The 21,198-nt window shown below is 42.2% G+C and overlaps 1 protein-coding gene across 11 annotated transcripts in view; it reads left to right on the forward strand.

Moving 5' to 3' along the window:
• Positions 1-21,198, forward strand: part of KANK1 (KN motif and ankyrin repeat domains 1) — a 190,460-nt gene that overhangs the window by 163,207 nt on the left and 6,055 nt on the right. For 6 of the 11 annotated variants that reach the window (XM_036330932.1, XM_036330933.1, XM_036330941.1 and 3 more), the window contains 5 exons: positions 12,119-12,352; positions 12,979-13,087; positions 14,113-14,355; positions 16,025-16,112; positions 19,419-19,638. In XM_036330932.1, the coding sequence (XP_036186825.1) occupies positions 12,119-12,352; positions 12,979-13,087; positions 14,113-14,355; positions 16,025-16,112; positions 19,419-19,638 (894 nt within the window). The remainder of the gene's footprint in view (positions 1-12,118; positions 12,353-12,978; positions 13,088-14,112; positions 14,356-16,024; positions 16,113-19,418; positions 19,639-21,198) is intronic. The other 5 variants (XM_036330931.1, XM_036330935.1, XM_036330936.1 and 2 more) reach the window with 5 other exon arrangements.

Here is a 21,198-nt window from a genome sequence, read left to right on the forward strand (position 1 = left end):
GGGTTGAAATGAAGATTTAATGAGTTAAATGAAGATTTAAAGAGTAAAGTATTTGGAACAGCCTGCAGCACAGAGTATATAAATGCTCAATAAATGCTGGCTGTCGTTGCTGTTACTATTTTTAGTACTTCCAGAAATGGAAGTGTGGACATAGAACAAACTGCCAAACAGAAATTGTGCAAATGATCTTTTGTTTTTAATCCAAATTTTCATCCTCATAATTCTGGCTGGCCATTGCCTTCATCCCCCAATTATATTATGCCTCCCCAACTAACAGTTTTATCAAAACAAATATAGATAGATAGATATAGATAGATAGATAGATATATATATGTAGATAGATAGATTGATAGATAGATAAAAATGGGAAAATACAAAGTAGGAAGTATAAATTTTCAGTTCAGCCTCATTCAGAATCTGTGTGAAAGCCCAAAACGAAGCCAAAATTAAATTAAGTATATTAGTGTCCAGTCTAGGAAATTCTCTTAAACTTGCCTAGGGCTGAAGATTTGAGGGTATAACTTGTTGGTATGCACAAGAGCATTATTTTTTGCAGCATTATTATGCCTAAACTATCATTTCCTTAAAATTATAACAAGTATGTGCTCATAACAAATAGCGGTTCAGAAGGCCATAAATAAAGAATGACAGCCTCTCCCTCACGCCCCCAGGGGGTAACCTCATGTGTGCTTGGTGTACACAAGTGTGTATGTGAGTGGGGCTGTATTTTGGAGACATACTTTTTTAAACAAAAGTTGAATCATACATATTCTATGCATTTGTCACGTAAAAGATCACAAACATTTTTCCTGAATTTGGTGCTGACCAAAGATGTTCTATAAAACATCTTTTTATAGACATGTTTTATAAAACATGTTTTTCATTCCTAGCAATTGAATTTCCATGTATTATTGCTATAGGTAGATAAGTAGGTTGTAATTAAGAATTTAAGAAGAAATAAGTTTCTGTTATCAAAGAAACCTTAGGAAAATAATGTTTATGCTTCCTGTAAATCAATTGGATTGTTTTGGTTTGAGGAGTGGGTTAATATTTCTTTTCATTTTTTTTTCTTTCTCTCTGGAAGAGGAAACAGGAGAGAAAATTCTAGACAAATGACGTGCAGTTACAAATACTCTAAATATATTATAGCTGCCTCTGAGGAAACACAAACAAAACTATCTATAATGGTGGAACTGAACTGCCTGCCACATGAGTTATAGAAAATTCATCTCTCATACTCAAACAAAAGAACTGCGTTTTAAATCAGCTTCCACATTTGCCCTGTTCGTTATCTCAAGTTTGTTAAAAAGTTTATGAACTTGAAGTCATTCCCATAATTGTGAAAGCAGTTTTGTAGACAGAGAGATGTGAGCCAAAGCAAAAGCAGGGAAACAAATTGTTACAAAATACCATTTCTAGTTAGTTTTCTCCTAGTTCAAATAATTACCAGTTACTTGTCCTGGTACCTTTTTTTTTTTTTTTAATAATAATTGTCTCTTAATTAGTGCTACAATAGCATCAGAATAAGCCAAACAAAATATTGTTGGCACCCTGCAGTATATGTATACTGGCATGAGGTAGTTAGCTGACTTCTGGTACCGGCTGTACAGGAACTTGGAGAATCACCGTAGAAAGAGAGAGTCTGGGCTTCCATGTCCTTCTGTGTCATGAGAAGGATGCATTAGATTTTTTATGCAAGGGGCTCTTTCAGCAGAATTTTTATGCGAAACTAGCTCTTCACCAGACTGCCCATCAGATTCAGCTGGGGGACTTTTCCAAAATTCATGGATTTCCTGCTCTCATCCACCACCACCATCACCAACCCTATAGGCACACCCCAGGCCCTATTTCAGGGAAATATTGTTGGAATAAACAGCCTTAGAGTGAGGCTTCTTAACCTGAGGTCCATAGCTTCATGAACATTTTTGTGTTTGGAATTTTTATGAAGAAAGTGCATAATTTTCATCAGAGTCTCAAAGGGGATAGTGACCCTCAGAAGGATTGAAATTTTAGATCGGTTTCAGACCTTGGGGAAAAGTACTCCAGTCCTAAGAAAAATCTTTTACAGAGTTTAAGATCTGTTCACCGTTGGTAAGCCCTTTAGTTGACACATTTCAAAATCTTCCTCTTTAAAAAAAAATTTATAGATAGATAGATAGATAGATATTTCAGAGAGGAAGGGAGAGATGGAAAGATGAGAGAGAATCATTGATGGGCTGCCTCCTGCACGCCCCTTACTGAGGAGGGAGCCTGCAACCCCGGGCCTGAGTGGGAATCAAACCGTGAACTCCTGGTTTTTAAACTGATGCTTTATTGTGTTCAGTGGGTAGTAGTGAAATGCACGTGCAGCCTGGGGAAAAGGTGCAGGTTTACTTTGACGCCTATACTGTGAATGAATCCTACAATGTGCAGTTCATTTCTGGCCAAAGCACAGAGATTAGTGGTTTGAGAGAACAAAATGGCTTTGAATCCCTGACGTCCATTCATAAATGACAAAGGGGATTGTTGAGTGAGGATGATGGCTACCGCTGTTTATTCTTCTTCTAAACAGCAAGTCACTCATATCTCAATAAAGATGTCCCAAGTCTACTCTGTACCCTTCTCCTTTAGGGTCAATTGATAATTATGCAGTCAGCGTTGACTATATGCAAAGTGTGGCACTGCAACAAAGAGAGCAAGTGGTCCCACACCTTGAAGGACTTGGGAAGCCAAGACATATAGCAGAAATATGAGTGATTACCTCTGGTGGTATATGTTAGCCCCTAAACAGTGTGCACGGACACAGTGCTGGAATTGTTCAGCTGGCATCCAGCTCTCTGAGGCAAGGGAGGGGATGAGCTTAGGGAGCAGAGGAGGACCTTAGCTGTATCTGAGGAACAGAGAGCACATCTGCTCAACCCAACTTCAGTTACTGCAGCTTGTCAGTGTGGGTTTTCTGGGTTGCCTTGGGATGGTGTGTAATTAGATGTGGGTGGGGTTGTGGTGAGGAAGAATCTGATTCTTAATCTACTCTAACGTTTTAATTTCTGAGTACCCACTTTTAGATACATTCTTAACAGCTGTCTGGCATTTTCTCAAGAAAATATTAAAGTGGCCCTAGAAATTATTAAGCTGCAGCTCTGGCCACGTAAGTTTTTCATCTCCAGTTCAAGTTGACTATGTTGGTGACCACCTGTAGTGGCATTCAGGCAGTGCTTGAGAGGTGATCCTGGAAACAGAAAGGGATTGTCCCTTCTCCACCAAAGCTACATACTCCCCCCCGCCACCCCCCCCCCCCCCGGCCAAAAAAAAAAACTCATAAAAGGTACCCAAAATAGGTGATCCTTCATAAATAATCTCAGTCTATTCCCCAAACCCACATGTGGGCTGACAAGGGTGAATTCATGTTCAAGCTCTTTTCTTCTTGGAAAAACTAGAAGTACTATTTCAAATTCCTTTGAATTCTTATACTTTGTGAAAATACCTAAATCATAGAGTGGCCTCTGTAATGATTCAGAAATTTCAATCCTACCTCTTCTTGACAAGTAAGCTAAATGTTCTTTAAAAATCGTATCACAGTGTCTAGCTCAAAATTGGCACCGTAGCATGGTTAATTTTCCTTAGCTGTGTTTTCAGAAAGGACTCGGCATTGTAAATAAAAATATGAGGTAGCATGCCAGAGGAGCTGGAATGTGTGAACAGAGCAACTTTTAAAATCTATTTTAGTAAATTTTTAAAAATCAACAGATCTAGAAACAAAACACTGCCCTTTACTTACATTAATACCCATTCTGGATGAGTAAACATCTCAGAGGAAACTGGAGAAGGTGATCTCTTTAAAACTCTTCCAGTTCTATTTTTCATTGAATTATTTTTCTTCCAAATAAGTTTGCTTTTAACATTTCTAAAGAAAGTAAAAAAAAAAAAATGTCTTCAGGTTACTTATTTTTCATTATAGTTTGCCTGAGCTAGTATAGCTATCCATACATTAATCGCTAAGTACACTTGAGAATACCAATTAATGTTTCAAAGTGGTTCTTATTTTCAAGAAGAAAATCACATTTTCTATCACTTGCTCTCTTAGTCATTACATCTGGTCAAGTCATAAAATGAGGCTAGTGCTTTATTGGCCTTGGTGGCAATTTTGAGTTCATGACCAAAGTTGCCCACTCCCCAGCTCACTTACCTCCCGGGTGAAAACCATTGCCACTTGGTGGGAGTTTGGAGCATCTAGGCCAGAATTCTGAGGGTGCTTCGTGTTACTCCTGTTGTTTTGCCCGTATTGTTTGGTAGTATTTACTGCTTGTCATGGGTTCCTACCATTAGGGGTCCAGGCCTGTTAATAACTAAATTACCAGTAATTCCTAATAATTCACATGATCCAAGTTGATGGATTGAAACCAGATGGAAGTCTAAACTCTTGTTTTTAGCAGCCGAGTTTTGTTTTTATACTGGCTAATTTAATCCAGTGCTTCTCAGTCCTGGGTGCTCATTAGAATCACGTGGGGAGCTGTTAAAAACAAACTAACTAATATTTAGGCCCACCTGCAGATGGTTCATTACATCTGTATTGTTAAAAGTGCCACCTCCAACTCAGGTGATTTTGAAAGGCGGCTGAGGTTGAGGCCATTGAATTTTCTTGGCCGCTTTATTTCTGGCTTTCTTGGCTGCCCTTTCCCTGTGTTTTACTTAAACACAGCAGTCATCTGTCACAGTCTCATGCTAGTGCACGTGTGATCTTGTGTGTGCCCTATAACTACGATGGGTCTGACGAGTCCAGACCACTGTTTGCGGGCCATTTAAGATCAGCCAGAGTTTCAGTACCATCAGAGAAACATTTTCTATCAATAAAGGTGATAAGTTCCCTCTGATTTCAGTGAATGGGAATTGGTTTAATATTTAATGTTGTTCTTTGCCTTTGCTAGTCAGCCTAAACAGAATCCTCGTGACTTTCAGTTGAATTACATAGGCACTTACCAAAGGCTTTCTATTGTCCGGTGCTATTTTAAGCACTGAAGAGCACACCAGATATGAACATGGCCGGGAGAGACTCAAGCTTACATTCTCAAGGAGGAGACTCACATGAAACAGAGAAAACAGAGGGCAGGCTATATTTTGGTCAGGACAAGGAGGGGAGAAAAGAGGTGTCAGTGGAATCGTGTCATAGGAAAAAACTATAGAGGAGAGAGAATCGGGGCCAAGTCTTGATTAGAGTGTGGGTAGAATTTAACTGGCAAAGGCAGCCGAAATTGCAGGCCTGTAGAACAATCTACTAGAGAAGGTCACTGAAGTGGGAGTAATTAAGTCACTAGACCACTCTGAATGGGTAGGCGGTAGTAGCTGAGCAGGAAAAAAATCCCACAGGCAAGAAGAATCTATCCACACTCATCAAGAAGTATCCTCCAGTGCCTGCTTGAGCAGTTGGGCCTTGATTGGAAAAGGCTTAAAAAGCCCTAGTTTACAAAGCTAAGCTGTGTGAAGAGAAGCGTTGCCTCAGCTGGGGAGATTATCTGGAAGGATGGGGAGTTGTGGGTTTACTGGGTGGTTAGAAATGTTCTGTGTCTTAATTTGGGGGGTGGTTACACGGGCATTTACCAAAACTCACCAACTCTACACTTACATTTTTTTCATTCTATTGTATATAAATTATACTTCAATTTTAAAACATTTTTTAAAAGCTGTATTTAAAAAGAAAGAGAACCTATGGATTAAAAGGCTTAAAAACCATATCAGGCAATGGATGTCTAGGACTGGGATTCTGATTTAAACACTATTAAAATATTTTAAGAGACCATTGGACAGATTTGAATACTGACCAGATAATGTAGTAATTTTAAGAAATTATCCCTTTTTTTAGGTTTGATAGTTTTAGCATTATAATTATTTTGAGAGTTCTTGGTTTTAGAAATATATACTAAAACATTTATGGGTGCAAGTGATAGGATCGCTGGCTCTTGCTTCAGCATAATTCTGAGTGGGTGGAGGAAGTGAAGATGAGACCAGATAGCTCTGATCATTGTTGAAGCTGGTGATGTGAACACAGGGATTTCTTTCCTTTTTTTAAATAATTTTTTATTTTTCAATTGCAGTTGATGTACAATATTATATTAGTTTTAGATGTGCAAATCAGTGATTAGACATTTATTATGTATCTTATGAAGTGATCACCCTCAATGAATCCAGTACTCATCTAACACCATACATAGTTATTACAGTATTATTGACTATATTCCCATACTGTACTTTACATCCCCATAACTATGCTGTAACTCCCAGTTTGTACTTCTTAATCCCTTCATTTTTTCACCTAGCCCCACCCAACCCCTCTCCCATCTGGGAAATGACAATATGTTCTCCATATCTACCGTATGAGCCTGTTTCTGTTCTGCTTATATACTTTGTTTAGATTCCATATATAAGTGAAATCATATGGCATTTGTCTGTCTTTGTCTGCACAGTACAATGCCCTCTAGGTTTATTCATGTTGTTGCAGATGGCAAGATTTCTTTTTTTTTTTTTTTCTTTATGACTGAGTCCTATTTCATTGCATATATGCACAACTTCTTTATCCATTCATCTATTGATGGAAACTTAGGCTGCTTCCCTATCATGGCTATTGTAAATAATGCTTCAGAGAACATATAGATGTCTTTTTGATTTAGTGTTTGGGGATACTTTGGATAAATACCTAGCAGTGGGCTTGCTGGGTGGGTCCTTTGTTGTCTCTTGTTATAGCCTTTGTTTTAAAGTATGTTTTGTTTGGTGTAAGTATTGCTACCTCAGCTTTCATTTGTTTGTATCCATTTTCATGAAATATCTTGTTCCATCCCTTTAATTTCAGTTTTTATGCGTCTTGTCTTTCGTTCTGAAGTGGGTCTCTTATAGGCAGCATATGTAAGGATCTTGTTTTGTTATCCATTCAGCCACCGTGTATCTTTTGATTGAAGCATTTAATCCACTTGCATTTAAAGTAATTGTTGATAGGTTTTTATTGTCATTTTATTATTCATATTTTTATCCTTTTTTTTCTTCTTATAGAAGACCCTTTAATATTTCATGTAATATTAGTTTGGTAGTGGTGAACTCCTTTACCTTTTTCTTGTCTGAGCAGCTCTTTATCTGTCCTTCGATTCTAAATGATAGCTTTGCTGGGTATAGTAATTTTGGTTTATGTCCTTGCTTTTCATCACTTTAAATATTTCGTGCTAATCCCCTCTGGCCTGTAAAGTTGCTTTTGAGGAATCAGCTAACAGTCTTATGGGAGCTGTCTTGTAAGTAACTAACTGCTTTTCTCTTGCTGCTTTTAAGACTCTCTTTGTCTTTAATCTTTGGCATTCTAATTATGATGTGACTTGGTGTGGGCTTCTTTGTATTTATCTTGTTTTGAACCCGCTGTGCTTCCTGGACTTATATGTCTGTTTCCTTCACCAGGTTAGGGAAATTTTCCATCTTTTTTTTTTTTTTTTTTTTAATAGGTTTTCAATTCCTTACTCTCTCTCTTCTCCTTCTGGCACCTCCATGATGTGAATGTTTGAAGTTGTCCCCAGAGGCTCCTTACATTGTTCCCTTTTTGGGGGGAGGGGGGGGAGGGTGTTTGTTTTTAATATTTTTATTGATTTTTAAAGAGAGGGGAAGGGAAAGGGAGAGAGAAAGAGAAACATCGATGTGAGAGCAGAACATTGATCTGCTACCTCCTGTATACTCTCTACCAGGGATCAAGCCAGCATCCTGGACATGTGCCCTGACTGGGAATTGAACCAGCAACATTTTGGTATACGGGACGATGACTAACCAACTGAGCCACACTGGCCAGGGCCTCTTTTTGGAGGGGATTCTTTTTTCTTTTTGCTGCTCTGATTGGGGTTTTCCAATTCTTTGGCTTCCAAATTGCTGATTTAATCCTCTCTTTCATCTACTCTACTGTTGATTTCAGCTTAGTGTATCCTTCATTTCTGACTGATTCTTTTTTATGTTTTCTATCTCCCATTATTATGTTAACTCTTTGTTGAGGTTCTAAGTTCAGCTATTCTTCCTCTAAGTTCATTGAGCATCCTTATAACCAGTGTTTTGAACTCTGCATCTGGTAGATTGCTTCTCTCCATTTTATGTATTTCTTTTCTGGAGTTTTTTCCCTCTTCTTTCATTTGAGACATGTTTCTTTGTCTCTCATAATGGCTGTCTTGCTGTGTTTGTTTCTATGTATTAGATAGAGCTGCTATGTCTTCCAGTCTTGGTAAAGTGGCCTATGGGCTCTGTAGGTATCCTGTACGCCCAATGTTGTAGCCTTCTTGGTCACCCAAGGTAGGTTTTCCACTTGTGCCCCCCAGTCCCCCACCCCATGTGGGCTGTATGCATGCTCCTGTTGTAGTTGAGCCTTGATTGCTGCTGGCATGCCACAGAGAAGGGCTCACTTCAGCAGAGCTCTGGTTCCCAATGAGTCCTCCCATTTGGAGTCTGCCCCTTGAATGTGTCGCTCATGGAGGTGGTTGGGTGGTACTTCAGCATGGTCTGAAGCTGTCCACCAGGTGTGCTGGCTCTGGTCTCCCGAGAGGTGCAGGCCAAGGTCAGCCTCTTCCTGTGCCCTGCCCTGGAGCCACCTGGCATGAGCTACAAAGCGATCTGCAGATGGCTGCTACATGTGCTGGGCTTGGAGGTGCCCAGGTAAGGCCAAACTATGAACTGAGGCTGGCTGCCAGCATGCCGGGTCTGGGCTATTTAGCAAGAGTTTTGGGGCACTCCAAAGCCAGATGCTGCTTATTTGGGGTTTGTGAACCTTTGAGAGATTTTAAGAAAGTCTGTAGCATATGAACCGAGACAGGCCATTTGTATGGAAAAGCCACTGGAATTGGCTTGGTGGGCCCGAAAGTTGGGTGGGGCATGGTCTCACCAGGACAGGGGTAACAGTGGTAGGTAGGTTAATAGAGACTCAGACAGGGTGCCCTCCTGCCAGCTCTGTAGGGGGAGGGCTCAGCAAAGGAACAGTGGCTTCTGCCAGGAGTTCTGCCTGGGAGAAAGCTGCCCTTCCAACCCTACCCCCAGACAGTTCAGTTTCTCCCTAAATGTTTCTGGCACCTTTCCAGCTGCTGCCCCAGTGCTGCATGAACACAGGGATTTCTTATACCATCTACTTTTATGTTTAAGATTTCAATAATAATAATAATGATAAATGTATTTGCATGTTAAAAATCATTGTTCTTGATTATGAAAATGCTTATTGAAGGTGTTTCTCTAGGAAGAGTGCTCTGGCCCTGGGGATTTACTATGGAGACTTTAGAGGTTACTGTAGTAATTTCAAAGTAATGATGAATGTACTTGGAGGAGGAATAAAGATAAATAATGATAAACCCCCTGTTTTGTTTATTTGCTTAAAATAAGTCAAAGGCATTTTAGACATCTTATATTTGCTGCTGGGAGACACATCAGGTTATGGGGCATTAAATAATGTTTGGAGAGCTGCATTCAGTATTGTATGTGTGTGCTGAGGAGGGAGGTGGGTTTGTAAAGGAATTACCAGGAGGTACCTTCAGAGCTAGAGGAGGGAACATTGTGTTGTTGATTAGTGGACAAAGTGCTGGTCACAGAGTTACAAAATGTGACTTCAAGTCACTGAACCTCCCTGGCCTTCAGAATTCATAATCTCTCACACTGAACATTTTTCCTCCCTCTACCCTTTTTTTAATTACAGTATTGTTTTAAACTAGTAGTTTCCAAAGTGGGGCATCTGCATCAAAATCTCTTGTGAATGTGTCAGTGTGTGTGTGTGTGAGGGAGGCGGGGGTCATCAGAAATGCCCAGATCTGTAGAATGATTTTCTGGCAGCAAGTGCCTGGGAATCAGCATTTAACAAATACCCCAGATGAACCTATGAACAATGGAGTTTGACAAGGACAGATTTATAGGCTATCATGGTTCTTTTTCTTCTGATTGCCTCAAAATGCAATCAGTACTTAAATTTCTTCTAAGAATCTACGGTAAGGGATTTCAAAGCTTTTCTTTTCAAGAATGTTGTCATCAAATTCTTATCATGTGATGTTATTGTGCGTAGATTTCAATTTTGTGGTTGTACTAGTAGCTTATGTTTGTAATGCATAATTTAGAAAATAGAGACACAAAGAAAAGATTATAAAAACCCATAATTCTTTAGCCTTACAAAAACAGTAGGTTTTTAAATATATTTTATTGATTTTTCACAGAGAGGAAGAGAGAGGGATAGAGAGTTAGAAACATCGATGAGAGAGAAACATCGATCAGCTGCCTCTTGCACACCTCCTACTGGGGATGTGCCCGCAACCAAGGTACATGCCCTTGGCCAGAATCGAACCTGGGACCTTTCAATCCGCAGGCCGACGCTCTATCCACTGAGCTAAACCGGTCAGGGCAACAGTAGGTTTTTAAATAGGTTTGTTGCATATCCTTCCAGACTTTTTCTAATATGTATTCATATAAATATAATTATTTACCAAAATAGCCTATTTTAGTAAATTTTTATTAGTTTTATTCTCATGTAATCTTAATCTTTATAGCCTCTTTTTAAAACTAACACATTATGCTCACCTTTCTATGTTAATAAATGTCCACCTACATCAACATTTTGAATGGCTGCATGAAATTTCTTTGTATAAATGTACCAGACTTATTGCATCTGTTTCTTACTGGCACTCTGTGATATTTACCTCTTTTTATTGTTTTCCCCATGGAAATAGGGACTATCCTTCTATATTTTTTTTTGTACATCTTCAGTATAAAGTTTCTAGAAATGAAATTGCTTAGTCATTTGATAAAAGTGCACAGTGAATCAGTGTTCACTGTAGGAAAAATAATGACACAGGGAAAAGTTAAAATCATCATAGCTTTCAGATAACTTTTCTGTTTTTGTGTGAAAATATATTAATATGTTTTAATAGGATTATACCATACAGAGAATTTTAATATCTGCTTTTCTCATTTAACCATATATTGTAAATATCTTCCCATGTTAGCCATATTGAAAATTCTGTGATGAACCTATATACATTAATTGCATAATACTTCATCCAATTTTTCTGCTTCAGTCAGAAAAAAATATTAAGTACCTAACATACACAAAAGCAATCTGGTAGATGTGGTGAGAGAAACAAAGTTGATTAGAATTGTTTGGTGTCCTTAAAATATTTACAGACTAGAGGGGAGTCTAACGTGGTCACACAAATCACCCAGTACCTTGTGTTATAGATCCTGTAAGAGGGTATGAAGGATGGGCTGTGAGAGTTCAGAGAAAGACAAGTTATTTTTCTTTAGGGAAGTAAGGGAAGGCTCAGAAGAGGACATGATGGGGCGGGGGCGGGGGGCGGGAGGCGGCTTGACCATGTGGAGGTGGGGAAGAGGAGCATGCCAGGTGGAAGAAGAGCATATCGGAAGTAGTTCCATCTACTGGGATGCAGTCCCCATCCCAGAAAGGACCACAGGCGTAGAGGGAAGTAAACTTGGATAGGTACCTTGGTGCCAGGTTGCAGATGATCTAGAACAGGGGTGGGCAAACTTTTTGACTCGAGGGCCACAATGGGTTCTTAAACTGGACCGGAGGGCCGGAACAAAAGCATGGATGGAGTGTTTGTGTGAACTAATATGAATTCAAAGTAAACATCATTACATAAAAGGGTACGGTCTTTTTTTTTTTTTTTTAGTTTTATTCATTTCAAACGGGCGGATCCAGCCCGCGGGCCATAGTTTGCCCATGGCTGATCTAGAATATCTGGCTCTGTGTTTCCTGAGTGATGGGGAACTTTTTAGGTTTCGTTTTAGATGAGATAACGATGGGATTTGAGCTGAGCGGGAGTGTTGCTCTCAGGGGCATGCGTGAGGGGGGGGAAAGGAGGAAGATGGACTGTCAGGATGCTACGCTGGTGGCCCAGCATAAGGCTAGGTGTAGCAGCCCGAGCAGAGAGAATGACAAGCTTCGGATACGCTAATAAAGGAAAAGATTTAGAGTCAAGAAGACCTTGGGGGTTTGCGTTTGGGTGTCTTGGATATAGTTCCACTTATGCAAAAAGAAATTGCGGGGCGGCGTGGGGGGGGGGGGGGGGCGGAGCACTTAACAAAATGATGAGTTGCAAGAATCTTTTTATTTTTTGACCGTTTAGCCCATTTTGTTTGGTTCCAGAATTACACGCTTCTCCACCCTTCTCCTTCCTGACAGGAAGTAATTTGGAATACACCTGTAGGTGTGGAGGCCTACAGTCAGGAGGACCATTAAATACGCAGACATCCCGACATGGACGGGAGGTGGGGTTCACAGAAGGAGAGCCCGTCTGCAGCCAGGACACCTTCCCCGCTCAGGAAAGCACGCTGTCTGCAGTGAACCTGACAGATGACCAGATAGCTGCTGGCCTCTACGGTAACCTTCCTCCCGCCCAGTCCTTCCCAGCGTCAGCATTCCAGGCCGGCGGCGCCCGCGTTCCAACCTGATGTCCCTGTGCCTTAGAAACTCACCTGGAGGCAGACCTAGCAGAGCTTTAGGATTACTAAAGAGCTCTGTGGTCCCTTTAAGAAAACTCACCTGATATTATGAAGTAGAAAATATTTTAAACAGCATTTCACTCTTTCACAGTCTGGAAGGCATATATTTTCCCCAGGTTATTTCAGCTGTAGAAAAGTTATAATAATAACCCTTATTTTAGTGCTAAGTGGTTTTTGAAGATCAAATGAGACACGACATCACTTTATAAACAGTGAAGTCTGATACACACGCTAGTTGTCGCTGCTTTTGTTATGTCTGGAAGTACTAATGGTTTTTCTTTTCCATAAAGAACATTATTAAATGGAACTTTGATTTTTTTTTTTTTTGCACGCACACAGTTTTCCAATGAGTTGTGCAGGTTTCTCATATATACGTGCCAAGATCTGTATTTACATGAATGAGGGGGGAAAACTAAATGTACGTGAAGAAAGATTACCTACTCACTCAACTTGTATGGGTATGAGTTACGTTAATTTTTATCGCCTTGATTTATGTTTTCACAGTATGTGCAAGTAATGAAAGTACGCTGAAGTCCATCATGAAGAAGAAAGATGGCAACAGGGATTCAAATGGAGCGAAAAAGAATCTCCAGTTTGTTGGCATTAATGGAGGGTAAGGAAAGATGGTGGTGCCGGCATTTATACGTGGTCTTTCTGTCTCCTTTGCCTCCTGCCTACTCGAGTTGCATTCAGAGGGCCTAGCCTGGGATGCTGCCGCGTCCCGGTGATGGAAGACTCCCTCCTAAGAAAGGGGCACTCGGGCTGCTCTCCTCTCCCCCTCTTGCTGTCTTTTAAGGATATGTCACTCTTGAAAGGAAACCTGATGAAGCTGAGCCATTTGCATCTTCTCACCTTTGACCTGAAAAAAAAGAATAGTCTTCAAACAAAAGCAGCAGGTTTCCTGCACTGTTGGACACCTGGTACTTACCCGTATCAGAACTCAGGCACAAACCGAAAGAGACTGAGCCTGAAGAGCAAACCAGTCCTGCCGTCAGTTCTTTGCTTTCTCAATAAAATGTTTACTACTTGTTTGTTCCTTCTCTTCTAATTGGCACAAGTAAATAGCTAAGCCTGTTTGTCTTCCGACCATTAAATCAAATCAATCTATATTGAAAGGATAGAAAAAATGAACAACTGCAGACCTAGCTCTTATATGATAAAGTTTCCTGTGATTTATACTAAGCTAGAGGTGCTCTCTCTCTATAATAATGAAAGTGTAATATGCTAATTAGACAGGACTTCCGAACGACCTTCCAGACAAAGCCAGGGCTGCGAGGGCCGAAGCCCCTTGCATGAATTTCATGCATCGGGCCTCTGGCATATATATATTACATATTTTTCCTACAAGTGGTATATGATACCAGTTGGTAATGCAGGTTATCCCTCTTAAGTCAGAACCTATTCAGAACTACCAGGCTTTTAAATAGACCTTACTTTGGACTGCTCAGTGTAGAGCAAGCATGTTAAATAAATGAGGCATGCAGCCCACCGGTCGCAAGTTTGACATGCTTGGTGTAGGGTCTAAACACACTGGTGAGACTTCTGGAGTCAGTCCGCAGCGTTCCCTTCGTAGACATTTCTGTCACTGGGTCTTGATGGGCACACCTTGCATCTCCTGAACTCCCGATTGCCACCTAGGTATGAGACAACTTCAAGTGATGATTCCAGCTCAGAGGAAAGCTCTTCTTCCGAGTCAGAGGATGAGTGTGATGTCACTGAGTACCCTCCCGAGGAAGAGGAGGAGGACGAGGAGGACGAAGACACTCGGGGAACGGCGGCAGGGCGCCATGCAGTTAATGTGGAAGGTTGCAAGTCCGCCAGGGTGGAAGATGAAATGCAGGTTCAAGACTGTGAACCTGAGAAGGTGGAAATCAGAGAGAGGTGTGGTACATTCCCCTCCCCTCCCTTCACCCCTCCCACGTTTAATGTACTTTGGCAATAGAGTTGGCCATTTAGGAGATTTTGCAATTGTGTCCATTTGTTTATTAGTCTTTCCAATCTCCAAAGGAAAGCTAAACTTGATCTGTTCCTCAGAGATGCATACATCTTGTCGTGATATTGATAAGTACCAGTGTAGAAGAAGGTGATCGCTCTCAGATCTCTTACAGTAGCAAAGAGAACGACTTGATATTTTTGGTCACCTTTATTTCCTTCAACTTTAAGTATTTGTCATCTAATTGTGTACTTGGAACCACCATCCACAGAGCTATTAGCGCCTCTAAGGTTTTCATGGTTTGAACAACTCACCTTGTATTTAAAGGCATGTTAGAATGCTTTGTGTCCAGCACATTTCTTTTAAGGTTTTAGATTTTACCATTAGTCATTTATCTTTTTTAAAAAATATATATATTTTATTGATTTTTTACAGAGAGGAAGGGAGAGAGATAGAGAGTTAGAAACATTGATGAGAAACATCGATCAGCTGCCTCCTGCACACCTCCTACTGGGGATGTGCCTGCAACCAAGGTACATGCCCTTGACCGGAATCGAACCTGGGACCCCTCAGTCCGCAGGCCGACGCTCTATCCACTGAGCCAAATCAGTTATGGCTAGTCATTTATCTTGACAGACACTTCTCAGTACTGTTCTCACAGGAGCATTGTGTGTGAGAGGGACAGTTTTTTGGCTTCAACCAAAGATCACATTTACTGTAAAGATGATGTAACCGGTCACACGTCTATTTTTGGTTGTGCACTGAGTGATTGGGAACACTACAAGAATGGTTTTTGGAAATATCATAAACAGCAGCTGAAATATCAAGTAAACACTGGTTGGCTGAAACATGCACATAAAATGTAGTAAATTTTAAAGACTTAGTAAATACGGCATCAGTGCCTATAAAACGAGAGAATGAACAGATGGAAATTTCAGTGTGGTTTTTCGCTATGCGATGTAATAAATAGAACATTTTAGAAAGCTTGCCTTTTTTTAAATTTGGCAAGTGAAAGCTTAACTGTATTAAGACAAGGTAAGTAACTTTTAGTTTATATGTCCAAGTATTTTCAAATGGCGCGATGTCTTGTCATCTGATTTTTTAACAGCTTTATTGAGATGTAATGTATATATCATATGTCCTCTGATTTTTAAGTTTACACTTCACGTGGGTTCAACAAACACATCCTGGGTCACCAAATGTGAGTTCAGACGTGTGGTTTACTGGTCGGTGTAATGGGTATGTGGTAATTCAGGCCTCTTCAACCCCATAAGAATAAGAAATACTTTTAAGAACTCAGAACAAAAGGAGTGAAAAATATCCAAATGTTCTTCTACAATAATGTCATACAATTCAAACTTATGAGGCCTAAAGCTTTTCTCATGAAAAGCCGTGATCTCTGGTTGGAGGCGTTGTTAGCTCTGCATCATAGCATCAGCCCTTGGCCACCTAGGGACGCCTGGACTCCCTCCAGGGAAGCACTTTGTACCGAGCAATGAGCTTGGCTCGGCGTGGGTCCTCTTATCTTTTAAAGTGTTACAGAGTTTGAGATAAAAATGCCTTTCCTTTTATGGCCAATTGTGAGCTTCTTTCTTTTTATTTTTTCCCCCCTTTCAGGTATGAATTAAGTGAAAAGATGTTGTCCGCGTGCAACTTACTGAAAAATAACATAAATGACCCCAAAGCTTTGACCAGCAAGGATATGGTGAGTCTGGTCTACAGTCGCTGTCCCCAGTCTGTGCACAGTGCTGAGTGGACACGCTGGTCCCGGCAGCTGTGGCCTGTCCCTGAGCTGTTGTTGCCAGCGTGCTTGCCTCCAGACTATTCCTAGCCTGTGTGGGCAGGGCGAGCATCCTGCTGCCCCGCTCCCTGGGTCGCACTGTGAGCCGTCCCCGGAGGCCCAATCTCACATATCCTCCTCGACCCTGTACTTGTCCCGGGGGTGGTGCATCTGTGAGGCATACTTGCACGTGGAAGGCAGGGCTGATTGCAGTCACTCGGCACCTTTCTGCGAGTTCTGCTTCTACTGACAAAACCTTGTGATCCAGGTAGCAGCATCCCAGACATTTTTTTTTTTACGTTAGCATATGTGTGTGGGGTTTTTTTTAAAAAAAAAGAAAAAAGAAAAAACCTATCTGGGCCAAGGTCAGCATTCCTTTCAATTATGAAACTGCATATTATGTTCCGGTGTGGAATGCAGGCTGCCACTATTTTTAAACTTAGAAATAACTGCACTGTCGTCATCCCACTGTCTGAGAGATTCAGAAGCAAACAGCAGAGAAGCTGATGGTTGCCGTAGTGAGCGCGAGCAGCAGATGTGGGACAGAGCCGCGCTTCCGGGCAGTGGTGAATCCGACCCATTGCCAAGTCTGTCGCCCTCTCCTGCGTTGGTGAGGTCGATGTGTGGCTGCTTTCCTAGGCCAGACCAGCCCTCGTGTTGACAGCTCTATTCAGTGCGCTGAGAAAATGTAGTTTTTTGTGTTGTTTTAGGTAGTAATGCGCAGCTGAATCTTTGCATTTTAGCATTAGATTTAATAGGAAGTTTTATGCTGGTTAACTTAAGTCAGCAGCTAGTGAGAGAGTTGATTTAGAAGCCTCACAGCATTAGAGAGTTATGAAACCAAAATGTTAGGGCTAGAAGGGATTTAAGGAATGAACTCACCCTGGAGAGGCAACTAGATTTCCTTCCTGTACAACAAGCACAATCTGAAGAACTGGTGGTGACTGTCACAGGCGTGAGAAGTGCATGGGCGTGTGCCTACGAGGCCTCTCTATTCTGGTTCATCCTGCTTTAACCGAGGCCCGAAAGATTATAAGTCTTGTCTAGAGTGGCAGCTGCTAGTTAGTGCTGGGGCTAGATAATACCTGTCTTGAGTACTGGTTCATGCTTTTTGTTTTGTTTGTTTTTTAATAGGATATTGTAATATTTGTTTCTTTTTTTCTTTAATATATTTTATTGATTTTTTACAGAGAGGAAGGGAGAGGGATAGAGAGTTAGAAACATTGATGAGAGAGAAACATCGATCAGCTGCCTCCTGCACACTCCCTACTGGGGATGTGCCCGCAACCAAGGTACATGCCCTTGACCAGAATCCAACCTGGGGACCCTTCAGTCTGCAGGCCGACACTCTATCCACTGAGCCAAACCGGTTAGGGCTTTTGTTTTGTTTTTATCTAAACTAAATCACATAACCTTAGTATATGGTATTTTTAAAAAAAAAAGGAAAAAAAAGGATGGTGTCATCTCATATTTGTGTATGCTGCTATGGAGACTTAAACTTCATCAGAGCCAGCCAAGTCCTGACATTCAGTCAGTGTGCTGAAAGGAGCATGGCAGTGATGTTTACGGAAGAAAATACTCCATAAAATTCCTGGCCGAGGGGCGGACATCGAACTACATGCTGAACTCTGTCAGTGATGCACTAAATGCCGGTCTGAACCTTGGTCACAAGTAGCAAAACCATGAAACATCACTGCAGTGTTACTATTTCCCACGAGGTTTAAATTGAACTTAAAACTGGTGCTTTCAGGCCCCTGATTTTTTAGCCATAATATATTTTTTCTTTAATCTGGCTCAACATACTAGGCCATGTGGTCTTCTGGGAAGTCTTCACATTTCTATGACCCCAGATTGCCAAGCATAGTGTCAGACACACATTCCGTGATCAGTACATTTTTGTTCATTGAATATTTCTTTAGTGCAAAAGTGTTTAAAGTATTGTGCTGTGAAAAGTAGTGGACATGTGAATGGTCACACTGTCAGGGGCCATGTAACCCTACAGGTCACTGGATATTTAGCAGTAACAGAGCTAGGATAACCAGAGGACATAATTCCCCTTCCTTCCGTGTTATAACGCCAAAGAAATAGAAATCTGAATATGTAAAAGAGGGGGGGGGGGGGAAGAAAAAGAGGGAGCAGAAAAATAGAAAAAAAAATAGAAGAATTCTCTCTTGGCCACAACACCTTTCAAAGAGTGACCAAATATACGGTTGAATGGGCTAAAACTGAATCATCAGTGGCAAGAAGATAGAGGTGGAAGCTCTACAATCTCAACCTTCCTATCGAAAGAGGACTTCTTGGGTTCTGTTTCTTTTGACATAGACTGTCCATCTTTCTTTGATATATTTTTAATCTTGTAAAGAGAAGCAAAGCACAGATGAATGGTACCCTCGTATGAAAGAGGGCCCGTGAAAAAAGTGTAGTTATCCCCATCACCAGCACTGGCTGTGACCCGTCTACCTTGAACTTCATGCGGTGCAAGTTTGACCTGCTCATCCATGAAGAACATGTGTCCACACCCAAAGCGGGGAGGCGAGTGGGGCTGATGACCAAAAGCAGATGATCCTCCTGGGAAATGTAATTTGTCCCAGATCTGCTTTTTCCTCCCTTTCCATGACTGAACATGTCTTTAATATTGGGGTGGGGATTGAGCTGGCTACATGCTTATGGTCTCCCAGCCTCATGCCGTGGAGATGTAGAAGGAGCTGAGCAGCATAATTAAGTGTGGGTTAAGTAATTCCTTCTGTCCCAATTGCTATGAAAGTCATTCGGACGGCCAGCATAACTGCATAATGTTCATAGTTCCGTAATAACTAGAGCCAGGCCTCAGAGTTTTACATGTATTGCTTCAGTCGTTCTCGCCACCAACACTGTGGAGGGAAGGTATGTTTATTGTCCCCATTTTGCAGACGAGGACACTGAGGTACAGGATGAGTGTCTTCCCCAGGGTCTTAAACAGCCCCTAAGGAGCAGAGCCAGAATGTGAACTCTCGTACAGGGCTCTATGGCCTCTTAGAGAAGTCAGAATATGTTTGAGTTTAGAATCAGGAGGGATGATGATCCATGTGGAAGTTGAGGCCTCTCTCGGAGCTCTGGGTTTCGCTGTTGTTTCTGCAGCCAGTGCTAACGGCATGGGCTTTGGCCATACAAGGCTGGTTCCTTGGGCTTCCAGCTGGGTCCCAGGGAGTCTATAAATAGAAGCACTAACGGCCTCGCCTGGTGTTTTGGCAGCGGTTCTGCCTGAACACCCTGCAGCACGAGTGGTTCCGCGTGTCCAGCCAGAAGTCGGCGGTCCCGGCCATGGTGGGGGACTACCTGGCGGCCTTCGCGGCCGTGTCCCCCGAGGTCCTGCGCCATGTCATCAACATGGCAGACGGCAACGGCAACACAGCCCTGCACTACAGCGTGTCGCACTCCAACTTCGAGATCGTCAAGCTGCTCCTGGACGCGGGTACGTGGCCGCGGGCTCCTCTCTCAGGGCGCCCACCCCGGGTGCTTGGTCAGCACCTCCATGCTGTGCCATCCTGCAGTCCTCCCCATTGCTCCTCCACATGGTGAGGCAGGGAGCGCCTGACTCCGCGTGGGAGGCGTGGCGCGGAAACGAAACCGGGTGACAGACCCCAGATCTGTGTCGAGCGGAGGTTTGGAGGATATTCTTGCTGCAGGTCAGCTGCATGCGAGCGAGTGGTGAGCGCAGGGCATCCCTGGGCCGCAGTTCCCGCTGCTGGAGTCGTGCAGGGTCAGCGGGTTGGCTCCCAGGAGGCCGGGCTGCTCCCTCTGGCATTGCTTCACGACCTCCAGCCAACTGGCTCGGAGGTGCGGGGGGGAACCAAGCAAAGGCACTGTGATACCTTATGTAGAATCATCCGCGTTTCCTCCAAAATACACCCAGTTAATGGAAAATCAGCATAGAGCAAAGGACGTGTTATTCCTGAATCTGAACCATAGTCGTGAGAATTGTGGAGAGTCTGGTTTATAAGTGGAACTTGCCATCTCAGACTATTGCCAATGGATGTATTAAAGAGGAAGCGAGCGGGTGCTGCGACATAGAAGGGTCCCCTTTGAGAAATGCTGAGCTTTCAACTTGTTATTCAAACAGAGCAGCCCAGTGGTACATATAGTTCCCAAAGCATTTTGATGTAGCTGTTTATTAATTTATTTATTTTATTGTTGACACTATTGCAGATTTCCCCCCATTTTGTCCCCCGGCACCCAGCCCTTGCCCTCCCCCCCGCCCCCGCCCCCCAGGCTCATTTTGATTTATTTTTGAAATCCCTATCTCCACTTCTGTGGTGTGGCTGACGGAGTCACAGTGCCTCGGTGCCATTAACGAGCACACAGGGTGGACAGCTGATTTAGGAAATGGCTGTCGAGGTGCCCGGTTTTCCTGCGCGGCTGCTTGGCCCAGCAGCCCAACTTCTCCTGCTCTGTTTGGTGGAAGTTGGATTAATGCAGGGAAGAAACCAGGCAGATTTGTCCACTTTTCTCTTCTAAGCTTGCTTGTTCTCGGCATAGGGGCCATGTTAGGATACAACTGCTTCCGTGTTTCAGGAAGGAATTCCAAGCCGCCTTCCCTTCAGGCTTTCCAGACTGTAAACAGAGCTGGTGATACTGGCAGCCCGAGGTATTGTTTAAACAGAGAAGTGGACAATATCCAGGAAAGCAAAAAACAGGATTACTCCTGAAAGTGATGATTTAACCTAGCCGTGGATATTTTGTGTGGACAAGATGTTTTGGTAAATTAAATGATTTTAGTTAATTCCATTGTTGGATGCCTTTGGTTAATCACTTTTCTGATATGTATATATGTATATATACATATATATACACACACACACATATACATATGTGTGTGTGTGTGTGTTTATTGATTTTAGAGAGAGAGGAAGGGGAAAGGATAGAAACATTGATCAGCTGCCTCCTGCAGGCCCCCTACTGGGGATGCAGCCCTCAACCTGGGCATGTGACCGGGAATCAAACCAGTGACCTCCGGGTTCATGGGTTGACGCTC

This window comes from Myotis myotis, unplaced genomic scaffold, assembly GCF_014108235.1.
Source record: "Myotis myotis isolate mMyoMyo1 unplaced genomic scaffold, mMyoMyo1.p scaffold_m19_p_12, whole genome shotgun sequence".
Classification (NCBI taxonomy): Eukaryota; Metazoa; Chordata; class Mammalia; order Chiroptera; family Vespertilionidae; genus Myotis; species Myotis myotis.